General features: G+C 37.9%; 1 protein-coding gene across 4 annotated transcripts in view; it reads right to left on the bottom strand.

Moving 5' to 3' along the window:
- The window catches only part of ZNF521 (zinc finger protein 521), a 262,731-nt gene that overhangs the window by 220,202 nt on the left and 28,198 nt on the right, over nucleotides 1-14,331 (bottom strand). For all 4 annotated transcript variants that reach the window (XM_064481533.1, XM_031439039.2, XM_064481532.1 and 1 more), the window contains one exon: nucleotides 13,069-13,248. Coding sequence is in view for 3 of the 4 variants with exons in the window: in XM_031439039.2 (XP_031294899.2) it covers nucleotides 13,069-13,248 (180 nt within the window). In the remaining variant the exon portion in view is untranslated. The remainder of the gene's footprint in view (nucleotides 1-13,068; nucleotides 13,249-14,331) is intronic.

Raw genomic sequence — 14,331 nt, 5'->3', positions numbered from 1 at the left:
CACACTAAAGGCATCACGTGCTCCAGGAAGCCATCCCTGAAGTCCAGGTGAGGCTCAGAGACTCCTCCTAAACCACTGTTCTCCCAGAAGATCCTGGGCCCTGTAGTTCCAGTACTTAACTGTCAAAGTGTAGAATCTTGATAAATGTTTATTGAATTGAACTGATAAATGCATAGGAGTATTTGGGAAAACAAAGTACGGGCAGGTGCTCTTCATCTCCCTGTCTTTGCGTGGTCTTCTTAGGGTAGAAAGGAATGGAGCCATACACTCTTCGTTATACTGAGCCCAACCGCAGAATCTAACCAGTGCAGTACCTTTTGTGTTAATAAACGTGTCCATTTTAAACCGGTGTTCACAGTAAGAAAATTATCACTATTTCATCGTGAAGCACCAACTTAAGCGCCACTTACAAGTGACCACTAGCGAACGTTCAGGCAGAGCATGGTTTTCTGTTTTTCTGCAAGGCACTGGGACAAATGAACTGCAAAGGGCAGGCTGTCCACCTGAGGAAGGAAATAAGAGTGTAATGGAAGGAGGAAGAAATAAAGGGAGGGGAGGGGGAGCGGTTGTGTGCAGCTATGTGCTTGACAACCATCCCATCACTTCAGGCCAAATGGCAAAATGATACCAATGACTCCAGAAGAAGCTTCACTCAGATTTCCACGGGCCAAAGTAGGTGATACTAAGCAGTGATTGAGTTTAGAAGATTATACCCTTTCCTGCAATACAGACAGGTACCTTGGTGGAAAGACAAAAGGGAAAAACAAACCAATGTGCTAAGACTCGTACCCTGAAAATAAACCCCTGGGAAAGAAAGAAAAGCCAAAAAAAAAAAAAAAAAAAAAAAAGGTGGGGGTGGGGGAAGCATTAAACTACAAGGAGAAAAATATTCAGAAGAACAGGAGGAGCAAAAAGAGCAATTCAAATATATTAGTTCTCAGATGAAATTTTAAATCTTTCCTCTTGAATGCATAATAATATATAATATTCAATATACGCTATTAAACCAGATCATACGGTCACAGGCATGGCTTTCTGATAACCAGTACAAAACACTGGTGAAAAGCAAATACTTTTTCATTAGAAAATGAAACTACATATAAGAAATACAGTGATCCCTGGGTATCCGTGCAGGATTGGTTCCAGGGCACCCCAGCACATACCCAAATCCATGGATGCTTGAGTCCCTGGTATCTGCATATAACCTAGGCACATTCTGTCGTATATGTTAAATCATCGCTAGGTAACCTGTAACATGGAATACAATGTAAATGCTCAGTAAATAGTCTAATATTATGTAAATAGTTGCCAGGGTGTGAGGCAAATTCATGTTTTGCTTTTTGAAACTTTATGGAATTTTTTTTCCCAGAATATTTTCAATCTGCGAGTTGGCTGAATCCCCAGACACGGAATCCAAGGACAGCAGGGTTGACTGTGGTAAGTATATGACAGATTTGACAAGTTTCTTTTCAAAAAGATGACAAAAGCATTCTCAAAAGTCTGTCAAACTGATAATTTAGTTATAATGGGCAAATTTTTTAGAAATTAAACTATAAGAGTTAAGTGCAAAGGCAATCCAAGTAATAAAAATATACACTTTAGATAATTCATAAATTAAATTGGAAAAAATGTTTTCTTGAAGCGACAAAAAAAAGAACACATCTTGGTGTTTGATTTATAACAGTGTTTTTCCCCCAAAATTATTTTATTTTACCTTTTCCAGGTTTATTGAGATAGCATTGACATATAACACTGCGTAAGTTTAAGGTGTACAACATGATGACTTGATACACATATCTATTGCGAAACGATTACCACAGTCAGGTTAGTCAACACCTCCACCACCTCACACAATCACCATTTCTTTTTTGTGACAAGAACATTTAACACCTAATCTCTTAGCAACTTTCAAGTATACAGTACAGAATAATTATCTATAACCACAATGCCGTGCATTAGATCCCCAGAACTTACTCATCTTCTAAGTGGGTTTACATCCAAAGCATCTGAAACTGGGATCTTCAAGAGACACCTGCCCTCCCATGGTCATTGCAGCATTATTGGTAACAGGCAAGATATGAAAGACAACTTTTAAAGATAACCTTTTCCATGGAAAGTCAATTTTGCAAGAATGATTGAGACAGGTAAACTGGAAGCTGCTCTTACTGTCACTTTTTATGTCTGTAATTAGCTCCTGGTTTACAGAAGATCTGAGTACCTGCCCTGTGTTCTAGAATCTCCCATATCAGAAACCGAGACCTGTGACATTAAAATGGGCACAACTCCAGGAAAGCCACATAAGTTAGACCAGCCTTCATTATGTAAATAAACTGACATGAAAATGGACATTTCTCAAGACTAACTGGAATTTTTTATTGGAAAATAGCTCAGTGTGCTTGCCAACTGTACACATCCTAATATTAATTATGCATTTAAAGGTTAAAGTTAATGAAGCTCATCACTCCAGTCGTCCTTCTCTGCATTTTTATTTAGTCACCAGGGGGAGCTAATACTGCTCTGTGGGTAGGTAGAGTCCAGGAATCGGATATTTTTTAAGGGGGAAAAGTTAAATTGATGTGGTATTAAATGTAACTCAAACAAGGTCCACAGTGTCCATAAGGCTAAGATATTACACATGCAAAAAAAAAAAAGTAAACAATTAGGTATAGATCTCTTTTTTGTTGTTAAACAAAGAAGTTAGAGAAAACTAAAAGCCATCAATTAGCAGAGTCTTGCTGTGCTTAACAGAGGACAGACATAAACCCGGTCATTTACGATTGTCTTTGGTCCTTTAGGGTCTTACGCACCATCCAGATTTTGCATAAGTGTCCATTTGTTGCACTGACCCCATTATTTTCTGGTTTGAAGCACTACTGTGATTCCACATTCTAACAACTAATCATTTGCTGAAAAAATATCCCATTTAATTCCATTATAACTATATTGAAACATATGTTTCTTTATCCTTTTGCTTCACATATTTCCTTCCATTCCAAACATATATATATCTATTTTTTAGCACTTTTAATGTGTGTTCAAAGAGTTCTACCCAATAATCTACTTAAATTCATTCTACAATTCACCCAGGAGACACCATCCCTTTAAAGTTTGAGGAGCTCCAGTTGGAACAAAGAGGGGAAAAGGGTTCAGAGTTTGTGGAATAATCACCTCTAATCGATCAATTTCCCCTGAAGGTAAAGCTGAAAGAAAGGAGGAGTGAAGAGTTCCATCCAATTCCTTGAAGTTTAAAGGAGCTAAGCCCTGAGGCGCAGTGTAGAATGATTCCCGCCTTCCCCTCCCAAGGCCTATTAAGAGGTCACAGATCTCTGTGACATTGCTGCCTTCCCCAAAGACAAGCTCCCCAGCCACAGACCCAGCACAAAGAGAAAGGATGGGGAAATGGGCTGCTTTTCTTATCAACTCACTACCACGTAAAGGAAGTAGATATTGGTTACAAGCATCTTAAGTACAGTAATATTTAAAAAAAAAAAAAAAGGCAGTCATGCAAAAATGTAAAAATTCAACGTCTTAAATTTGATCCTGCTGAATTTCCAGTTTGAGAACAGGCTACATGTGCCCCAGCTCTTGTGTGCACACAACTGTGTCTAAAGAGCTAAACAGACTAAAGAGGAGGAGGGAAGAGTTGGTCTCTTTTAATTCATCTTCCCCACAAAAGAGGCCCCACTGTTTCCACATCCAAATACAGCCCTTCATTTATAATCTTTACACTTCTCCACAGGGACAGACTGACAGCTCTAATTACCATCAATGACCATCAAGGACACGGTGGAAATTCTTGAAGATATTCTCCCTTGGTTTGTGTTCTTGACATTTTATTTACAATTTTTGGCAAATAAATCCTGAAACCACAGAATTAGATAGTAATATGTTCATTATCAATGATATGAGTAAGGCCAGACCGTTTATCTAAAACACTGTGGTTCCACAAGACATCCAAAGGTAACATTTTTAATACACAAATAATGCTAGTTTGCTTCTTGAGTTCTATTCATTTCAAAATGCTAATTTCAAAAACCTCAGATTAATCAAGGAGCAGGTAATTTGCAAATAGAGTTATAGCTAATGGCAGGATATTCTCCATTTAGGTTTTACTTGTAAAAAATAAAGTGAATTCAGCCATTTATTTTCTATTTCTTGGAGATTTTAATCCTTCAGGAATTTTGCATTCATAATTAGTAGCTTTCTTGTGATTCACAAGTTATTGAAACAGGCTGACAATAAGAACACATACTTTTAAAATGCATATCAAAAACAGAGAGAAGTATTTTTAAACTACCCCTTCAACATGCCAGCTATTTAATTTTAATAAATTAACGCATGTAATAACTCATCATTCATACTGGGAAAATGTACCTCATTAGTATAGGCTTTTTATAAATCCCAATTACAATGAGGAAAAGCATTCAAAAACATCAAGACAATAATGGACCTAAAAATGATTATTTTATACCCATGTTTTGGTAGAGGATTTCACAAACAGATATATCAAGAGAAGAACAGTGGACCAGGTACTAATAACAAAAGTTCTGTAGCAAAATCAGTGTGGAAATAACGAGAGCTTGTAGAGTATGTAATAGTTTAACTGACCCTTCCTCCAAAACCAGAAAAAGAAGTTCACTCAGCCAACAGCTCAGAGGTTGGAACCAATTACAGACAATTGCTTTTTCTCTGGTAAATGTGTAGAAGAACTTAGTCACCGCCCTGCCAGACCAAGAAAATGACACACTCAGCCACCCCGCTTTCTCTAGAACTGAGAGCAGCAGAGACTTGGTGAGCTGTTTTTCACATGGTGAAGGAAATGGCAGCCAAGAACAGTGGTCTCTGAAATACAGGGTACATATCCTTGGGTAGAAAAGATAGCTAATGTTGAACAAACCATCAGAAGGGACCCCGGCCATAAACAGCCACCCAGAAGCAACATCCTGAGAGAGAGAAGATAAATAACCCCCCCCTCACCCTGGGAGCTTCTCCGTCCCCTTCCCACAGCTCGGAGCAGTGCAGAGCACCCCACCCAGCGGAACAGACTTGTGGATCATCTTGCTTCATGTTAACTGATCTAATTCACACAAAATCCTCACACTTTGACACGCAATTTTTAAAGTTTTCTGCAAGAAAGCTACAGGATATTGAGAGGCTTGAGCACAAGTCATCAGCAAGAAAGTGGCAAGTCTAGCCCTAGTCCAGCCCCAACTCCTACTCAAAGCTCGTCGTCAGACACTGTCCGAAGAAGGGAGAAGAAAGAAACAGCTTAATCAGATCTGACCAAAAGCTGGCAAAACAAAACAGGGATGATCAGGAAAGTTATTTGAAATATGGGCTTATCGTCACCATCAATAATTATGCACCTCGGCCAGAAGTGTAATAACATGGTTCTATCTTTGTGGTTTTCTAAGATAGTTCTTTTAGCTCTCACAGCCATTAAAGCAAATTGTCAAAATACATGAATCTAGCCAGGACTTCATGTTCTGCTTGTTCTGTTTGCTTTATGAGGGGGTGCTAATTGGGTTTATTCATTTATTTCTATCTGGAGGAGGTACTGGGGATTGAACCTGGGACCTCGTGCAGGTCAAGCATGCGTGCTAACAATTGAGCTATACCCTCCCCACTAGCCCAGGACTTCAGAACAACATGAATTTATTTTTAAAACCTATGTATTTCATCTTCAAGTCATTTTTCAATTTCTATCTTTGTGAGTGTCGTATCACACACCTATCTATGTCATATATTAGTAAGTATATATTATGAAGATGCATTCTAAATTTGTTTTTAATCAAAGAAGTTTGGAAACCACTGGTCCGAAAAATAAGAAGCATATGGAGAAGGGGCTGGGGGATGGAATCGATGGAGGTCACGAAATTGCATTTAGGGGCTTAGTGGGGTTTGGAGAATAAAGTAGGCTAAAAACTAAGAAAACATTTTGGGGAGGAAACAAGAAATTGATCAAAACAGGGAAACAGGAAAATAAAATATACAGTGCCTTAAGCCTAATTAATCTAGAAATAGATAATTAATACATATATAATTAACAACAGAGCATACATAATGTATTAATATAGAAATTAATATAGAAATATGCAAATCAAAGGTATAAAGCCGTAAGTTTAATTAATACAAACTGAAAAGTTAAAATATCACATTTATTTCACGTGATTTATTTCAACTGATTTGAAAAGGAAAACAGCAAAAATAAAAGTTCTAAAAACAGTTTCAATATGCTTCTGTGAAAATGACGCTTCATTCCATAAAACACTCATTTCCCTTATTCCCAGTGCCAACAGAACTTGCTGGTAGGGTACTTGATTGCCAGGTGGAACCAACCAGTCTTCAGTTTCCCACAACCATGTAACACATGTTCGATCACTTTCACTTTTTCTTTAAATTCTTTAGCCAAAACAAAACAAAACAAAACTCCAGATGTCCGAAAGTCTTCAGTTCACAGAATCTATGGGAAGCTTCCAGGAAGTCTCATAACTTTTAAAATCAAATTAAGTGAATATGCTATTTTATACAGATGCAGTGCCCAATGATCGGTTCTGTTCCTTCTCCTCAAACATGTGAACCCGTGCAGTACTAACACTTGTAAAGGAGCCGCAGATATGGTTAGGGCTTTATGAATCTGTCCACAAACATGTTCCCCCAAACTACAACACTCTGTCACACACAGCTCAACCTACTCATCTTACCAACAGTCCAGTGGGCCAGAGAAGGTTAAGAGCTAATACAATGCTATTTAGTTTTTCTGGATTTGCACCCAGGAAAGTCACATGAATGATGTGCAAGAACACTTAACAGACAACTCAAGTTTGCAAATTAGCAGGAGAGAAGAGACAAATGACTCAGAACAACAAGCGTACAGTATTACCAAATGCACTTTACGCATTTATCCTGTTAAGTGTAGCTTAGTTTTGATGATTTACTGTCCTAGTTCTTACTCATTTTTGTGAGTGTAACAAAGTCTCTGTAATCTCACCCTTCCCCATAGCACCCTGCTATTAAATCTTTGTTGAGAAGTGTGATGAGACCCCTCTGGCTGCCAGCCCTCCCTACCCCCTGAGGGAACTGGCAAGAAATGATAGGGCTTGTGGATTAGTAAAATGAGAGGTTCTCTGTGCTTTTCCTTCTTTAAATATATATTTTGATAATCTGTCTTCTGCATCAGAGAGTCCCAACAGCACTAGAGTGCTGATTTCCCTCCCTTCCCAGCCTCCAGGAAAAAGAGAGCAAGGCTGGAGCAAGACAGGTGGTTTCCATCCACTGCTACAGTTGAAGAGTGGGATTTAAATTTTTTTTTCGCCTTTCAAGCAGGGATGATACGTAAGGTACTTACACATGTTGGATTGCAGACTAGCAGAAAGCTGCACTGTGAGACACAGAAAAAGGCCACCTTGTCCCTCATTGTCCTTAGGGACTGTTTTGTCATTTCCTAGATCAGGATACTTGTACAGAACAGTGCCAACCTCCCAGAATCCCCCTCAGTGATGAATTCCCTGAAGTGTGTGTGTGTGTGACCCCTAGATCTCTGGGTCCCCTGCTGGATCTACTGTCTGAGAGTTCAGTCCAGGTCACTGGTATCTACTCATGAACTGACCTGGGGCATACTCCATCCCTGAGCTGGCTTTCAAATTTGAGCCTAAAGTTGATCATCTTGCTTCCTATGTGGCTTTTGTCTCCTGAAGACCAGTTCTAGTCTGGGCTCACTTGGCAAGAGTGTACCAGGATTTCAAAATTTTCAGTTTGGAGTGAGTCAGTTATCACCTAGGCAGGCTCTCCAAGACACGCGCCTCACCCCTGGGGATGAGAGCCCCCAAAGAACACATCTCAAGTTAGCAAAACAGCACTCAGTTAAGGATGGGCGGGACCACAAGGCAGGGTTTCTACTAGTGCTCTCGCAGCAGAGCTACCCCCTGACTGATTCCCACAGGTGTCAGACCAGAATGCCTGTTTTCTGTTATTTTGCGAATCAGCAAGTTTTAAGACTTCTCTCTCCTAATTCTACTCTAGTTAACCCTCCAGTACCCTCCTCGGAATTCCCTCTTTCTTCATATAAATTGTTCACCAGGACGTTTTCTGGCTGTGGTCTAGAAGGATAGGACCAAACCTGCAAGTCAAGACTTCAAGATCAATAGACGGGAAGCCACAAGGAGCAAAGAAGAAAGCTGAGAAAGCAGCGAGAGACAGCAAAACGGGGAGAAAAGAAGAGGCGGAACAAAAATGACATGGAAATTAAGAGTCCTGAAAAAAAGACAAGAATCAGAAGAAAATTAGCAAAGATACAAATGGGGCTAGCTGAAGTTAAAAGATTAAAAAAGTAAGAAATGAAAAGAACTATAAAAAAAGAAAAACAAAAGAACAGTAAAACTAAAAGGGAAAAAGAAAACAACAGAAATACCCTCCTTTGCTAAACTAGGATTTTGTCCACCAGGAAAAAGAAGCACCAAGAAAAGAGTTAACTCAAGAAGCAGGAAACTAAAATTGGAAGAGTCAGATCTCCTAACTTAGAGTAAAAGGTTTCTAATCAAGGAAGAAAGTAAAAGCATCGTATTACTTTTTTAATTAAAATGCTGCCAGTGTCTTTAATTTTTTCCAGACTAGACTGAAGGGTACCCTTAGCCAACTCAAGTTGGAACTTTAACACTTTAAACAAATGTGAAGGATTCCTGATTTTGTTTCTCCTCCTTTTGCCCTCTCCCTGGTCCTCCACTTCTGTTTTTCCTTCATCAGTCTACCACCCTCCCTAAGAAACGATGCTGAACATTAATAAACCAGACCGAGGCCCATCAGCGTTACCTTTCCTGAAATGTTTCATTAAGTCACAAGTAAGCCTCTGTTTTCTTTCCTTTGATTAAAATGTTATGGGACAAAATGACGTGAGCACAGACTAGATTCTAAGCTTTTAGAAAGCTTAAGATCAAAATCAATGAAACATTTTATTAGGGCTTAGGTTTTGGGAAGAAAAACAATATTTAACCCACAGATATTATCTTCACCATACCATGTGCTGAAAATCCAGCATTTTCTGCACTGATATTAAAGTTGGAAAACATATAAAGAAACACACCATTCTATAATATAGAAAGTTATAAAGGAATAATGTTTTGGCTTCTATTCTATTTCATAGAGCTGAACATAAGGATGATTCCATAGCAGGAACTCAATAAAAAGTAAACACTAAATTGGATATGAAGTTTGTTTTTTTTAATGTTGAATTTTAAAGTTAACTTTTCACATGAGAGGTGCCTGACTCTCACCTCAGGTAAGGTCTCTTACTGCTATAGGTTATACTTGCCCTATCAGTTAGGCTCCCATGTCTTTACCCTAATGCTAGTGTTGATTCCACATAAATACAGCTTCCTTTAAAGCTACCCCCATTGAAAACAGAACCTTACTAATTGTCTGCATTTAATGGGATTTTCCAAAAATTATGTATTCTGAGGGAAAAAAAGTGCATTAAATGAAGTCAATTAAATGTATATGAGCCAGAAAATGCAACTAAATCCACAAAGACCACCTATACACACCCAATAGAATGCTTAAATTAAAAAGACTGGCAACACAAACGTTATCAAGGACGCACAACTGCAGCTCTCAGACACTGCTGGCAGGAGTGTAAACAGTGCAACCACTTGGGATAAAGATTCAGAAGTTTTTCATACAGTTTAATATACCTTACCCCACAACCCAGCAATTCTACTCCCACTTATAAACTCAAGAGAAATAAAACATACGTCCACAAAAAGACCTGCGTAGGAAGATTCACAACAACTTTACTCACAATAAGCAAAAACTAAAAATAACCAAAATATCTACCAATATGAGAACAGAAAACAAATTATGATATATTCATGCAATGGAATACTATTCAGCAATAAAAAGGAACAGATCACTCATATACACAACATGAATGAATCTTGCAGATACCATAACAAAATAAGCAGAACACACAAAAAAGGGTACATACTGTGTGTTCTTATAAGAGGTTCTAGAACAGACAAAACAATTCTACAGTTAAAAAACTTGAAAGTCAGTTGCTTCTAGTGGAGCATTATTGATTAGAAAGGGGTCAAGATAAGAGAAATTTCTAAGATGCAGCAAATTATCTTAAAAGGGATGTGGGTCACATAAGTATACGTATTTTGTCAAAATTCATCAATTTATACTTAGGATTTATAAATGTCACTGTATGTAAATGTTGAATTTATTATGTACATTATATAATTATATAATTATAGCATTAATAACTTAAAATTCCAGTTAATTGGTCTGATTTTCCTGATGATATGAGTAAGCATTTTTAAAACTACTTAATGTGTATTCTAGACTCATCAAATGAGTAAACATATTGAGGATGATGGAAGCTAAGTTTCTCACTGCTAGAGAAGGTAGCAACAAGTATGGAAAGAAAAAAGACTGGGAGGTACCTGAAGTGTTGGATTGAATTAGAGGTATCAATGTGAACATACGATTCTTATTAAAGAGAAAAAACACATATATGTGTATATATGCATATTTTATAAACTATATTATGTACATACTGTATTAAATATACACATACATTTCCTAATTCTGTCTGCTGAGACGGTTTATAATCAATGATATACCTACAACAATGAGCACACGTAGTGCCAGGATCTTGGTTTCTAAAAATCTTTGTCTTCTTAAAGGGACCAGGGCTCCCTGGACAAAAGGCTGATTGGGACAAGAACACGATGAGCCTGGAGCATCTGTCTGCAGTGGAAACTGAGTCAGTCTTCAACTAATGATGGAGACATACTAAACTGACACAGGATGCAGCTCGAAGGGACGCCTACTGGCCAAACTTCAGGCAATCTGGGCACCAAAATAACGATAGTCATGTATTATGACCCTCTGAGTAAAATAAAAATCCAAAAGCCCATGGTGATGTGATTAAAAAAAATTAGTGAATGAATAAGAAAGAAAACTGTAGTAGGAGGCCAATGAAGAAATACAAAAATTATAAAGTTAAAATGGAGCTTCATGGAAATGAAAATGTTTACAAAGGGTCAAAGTATCTTCCCACAAATTACTTATTATTTACAAAGGGAAAACAGCAACTTTTGACACTGGAGAAAGTTGGTGGGCACCACCTTAAACAAGTACTCAGTGTTAACACCATCAACACTGGTATATAAGTCAGCACCATGGACTTCCCGATCTGACAACTGAGAAGCCCCAAGATCACTTTGATGGTGTTCCTGCCATGGAAGTAGATGATCTGAATTTAATTATGAGGAAACATCAAACAAATCCAAACACAGATGGGCAGGTACTCCTCCAAAAGTGAGCGATCATTCCAGGTGAAAGGAAACAAGAGAGACCTGGCGATGAAATGTACGTATGACCCTGAATCCCAGATTAGGAAAACAAACAAATAACAACAAAAACAACCCCCAAAGGACACTGTTGGGACAACTGTTGAAATTTAAATATTGACTGTGCATGAGATAATAGCACTCGATGTGTTAAATGTTAACTTTCCTCATTTTGATAAGTGTGCTGTATGTAGGCATGTATTTGTTCTTAGGAAATACACAGGCTGTATTTAGAAGGATGTGACGCCTCCAACCTTCTCTAAAATGACTAAGAAAAAGAAATTAACAAAAGAGTCAATGATAAAGCAAACAGAATAAAATGTAAACACCGGGTGAATCAGGTGAATGGTATATGGGAGTTACATGTACTATTTTTGCAATTTTTCTTTACGTTTGGAATTGTATCAAAATAAAAGTTACCAAAAAAAACCCCAAAAAGAAAGTATATGGCCAATGTTTATATAAGCTTCATAGATTTTTTTTTTCAAACTTATGTTCCAAAAAAATGATAATGGGTTTTCTGAAAGAAAGAAGATTCTATGGCCTAATGAATGTACGCACTGCAATCCCTTTTTGAAGAGCCACGGTGCACGTCAATAAAGAAGCCTATTTAACTGGATTTAATCCGACATTTCCATAATAATTTGTTCAGGAAACTTGGTTAAAATGGAACACCTATTAAAACCTTACAATAATATCAATATTCTGTGGAAAACAATTGCAGAACCACTTGTGTAGTAAATACATTTCCTACACATGGTTAACTGAAGAAAGATTTGTGCTAGGAAAATAAGACAGAGAAAGAAATGCGCACACACACACACACACACACAGAGGAGCAGTGTCAGCTTCAAATAGTAAGAGAAAAATGACATGAATCTTAAAAAAGGTACCTATCTAAAATGTCCCACTCAGCCTCATATAGTATGTTCTTCCAGGATATATTTTTAAAGGGGGTAGAAATTTGGTAAGCTGAGTTTTAGCTTTACCCAACCATTAAATTAAACACTGTTGAAATTTAAGTATTGATTGTGGATTAACAACAGTATTGCCATGCTTCATGTCATTTTAAGTCTGATGCTTCCCAAGAACCGTATAGCAGAATAGCTTAGTGAGGACCTTCTGTGGGCCAGGCACTGTGCAAGGCTCAGAGAAAACAATGATGAGTAAGACAGAGTTCCTGCCATCCGGGAGCTTCTGGTCTAAGGAGGGAGATGGAAAAGTTAACGCATGTAGCACTGACTGTGACATTCAGGAATAAGCATCGGGCTGTGTGGGAACCCAAAAAGGCACCTAATGAACTCGGCAAACTCAGCAGAGAGCGACTGATCAGGGAAAGTTCTCTTGAGGAGATGCTATTTAAACCAAAATAAGTTCATGCATGCTAACTGTATTAGAAAACATATTCAGAAGGTATTTTAAAACTTTATTTTAGCCACCCATTGTTAGGTTCTGCACCTACATGGTATCACTGTAGTTTAAAAAAACAAAACAAGGAAATGAAAACACATCCATTAGCTACTAAAATCTAGGAAGGACTGTGACATCGAATTTGCCATAAACCATCATGGTAGAATTCTTTCTAAAGCACTTCCAGACTTACCTAGGTATTCAAATACAGGAATGAAACAACAGGGAGGGGGGAGAAAAAGGAACACGCTGAAAAAATCAGAAATAGAACAGTATGAGAAGACAAGAAGTGATAAGTATTGTTTACCTGTCAGCTGACATTGATTAATCTTGTGCTCTGTGATATCGCTCAGCGATTCGAACACCTGGAGGCAGCTGTCACAGCTGTGCACAGCTTCGTCTTCCAGCTCCTCCCCGTCTTCCGGCCTCTTCTTACAGTCTATTGCCTCTCCATCTTCAGTCTTGTCTTCAAGTTTACAGTTGGGATCTGAAAAAAAAGCAAGACTGTAAGTACGGGGTTTAAAGACAGGTTCTTTTAAAGTAACGTTTAATCTTCTTGCTACCAAAAACAGAAACACCTTTTTCCTTGAAGCTGCAATACAAGGGCTTTACTGCAGATTTTATTACAGAAGCATCAAAAGTGAGTCTTCTCTAAAATTTGTCAGTGCGTGATGACTAAAGCTTCTCCTTTTCTCCTCCAACAGGTAGCCCTTTGCTCATCCCCTCTTTCAAATAATTTGCCACCCTTAAGTTTAACTTTGCCATTTTTAAGGGTTTTTGCTTACAAAGAGACAAATCACTTTTAAAATTAAAGTCTCCAATGCAAAGGGAGAAAAAAAAAAAAACCACCGTGCTTAAGAATGGATTCCTTTTCTGCTAAATATACTCTTTCACAGGAAATTACCCGAATCAGCCAAAAGTCTAGAATAAGCCATGCTAATTACCATAGGCACGAAATTGACCTTTACTTATAAACTGGTCAAAACACACAGTTACCCCATTATTTGTCAGACAGCAAGTGCAAAATAAGCTCCACCACGCAGCAGAACATTCTCACCAGCACAAACTCAAGTATCAACATATCAGCATGTCTCTTGTTTTCAAAATCATCAAAAAATAAAACAAAGTATATGAATAGCAATTATAAATTACAATCAAGTCCACAATTTGAATCATCGTTATCACTGTCAAAAAGCCAAAGCGTGGGAAAACTAAAAATAGTTCCATTCAAACCCTAAGAATAATACACAAATAGCCACGGGAATAAGAGAGTAAAACATACCCAGTTTTTTCGCTTAAGAGCTCAATAAATACTTCGTGACTTTTTTGTGTGTGCGCTGTCTTTTGCCTCATCTTACAGAAGTAACCCCAAATATTCATTCTAGTGTCACTGCTCCTCCTTGTGGGAAAGCAGGTGGGGAGAGAGTACACCTCTCAGGGAAAATTAGGATAATGGAAACTGTGACTTAATTCATGAGACATTTCTAATAGCAAAAAGTCCTCCAAAGTCAGAAATAAATTATGTCTCAAAATAGTTACAAAAGAGTCATATCAAGATACCTAAGAAATA

Source organism: Camelus dromedarius, chromosome 32 (genome assembly GCF_036321535.1).
Source record: "Camelus dromedarius isolate mCamDro1 chromosome 32, mCamDro1.pat, whole genome shotgun sequence".
In the NCBI taxonomy this organism is placed as follows: Eukaryota; Metazoa; Chordata; class Mammalia; order Artiodactyla; family Camelidae; genus Camelus; species Camelus dromedarius.
Note: the sequence above shows the minus strand (reverse complement) of the source record. Positions and strands in the feature narration are given on the sequence as shown.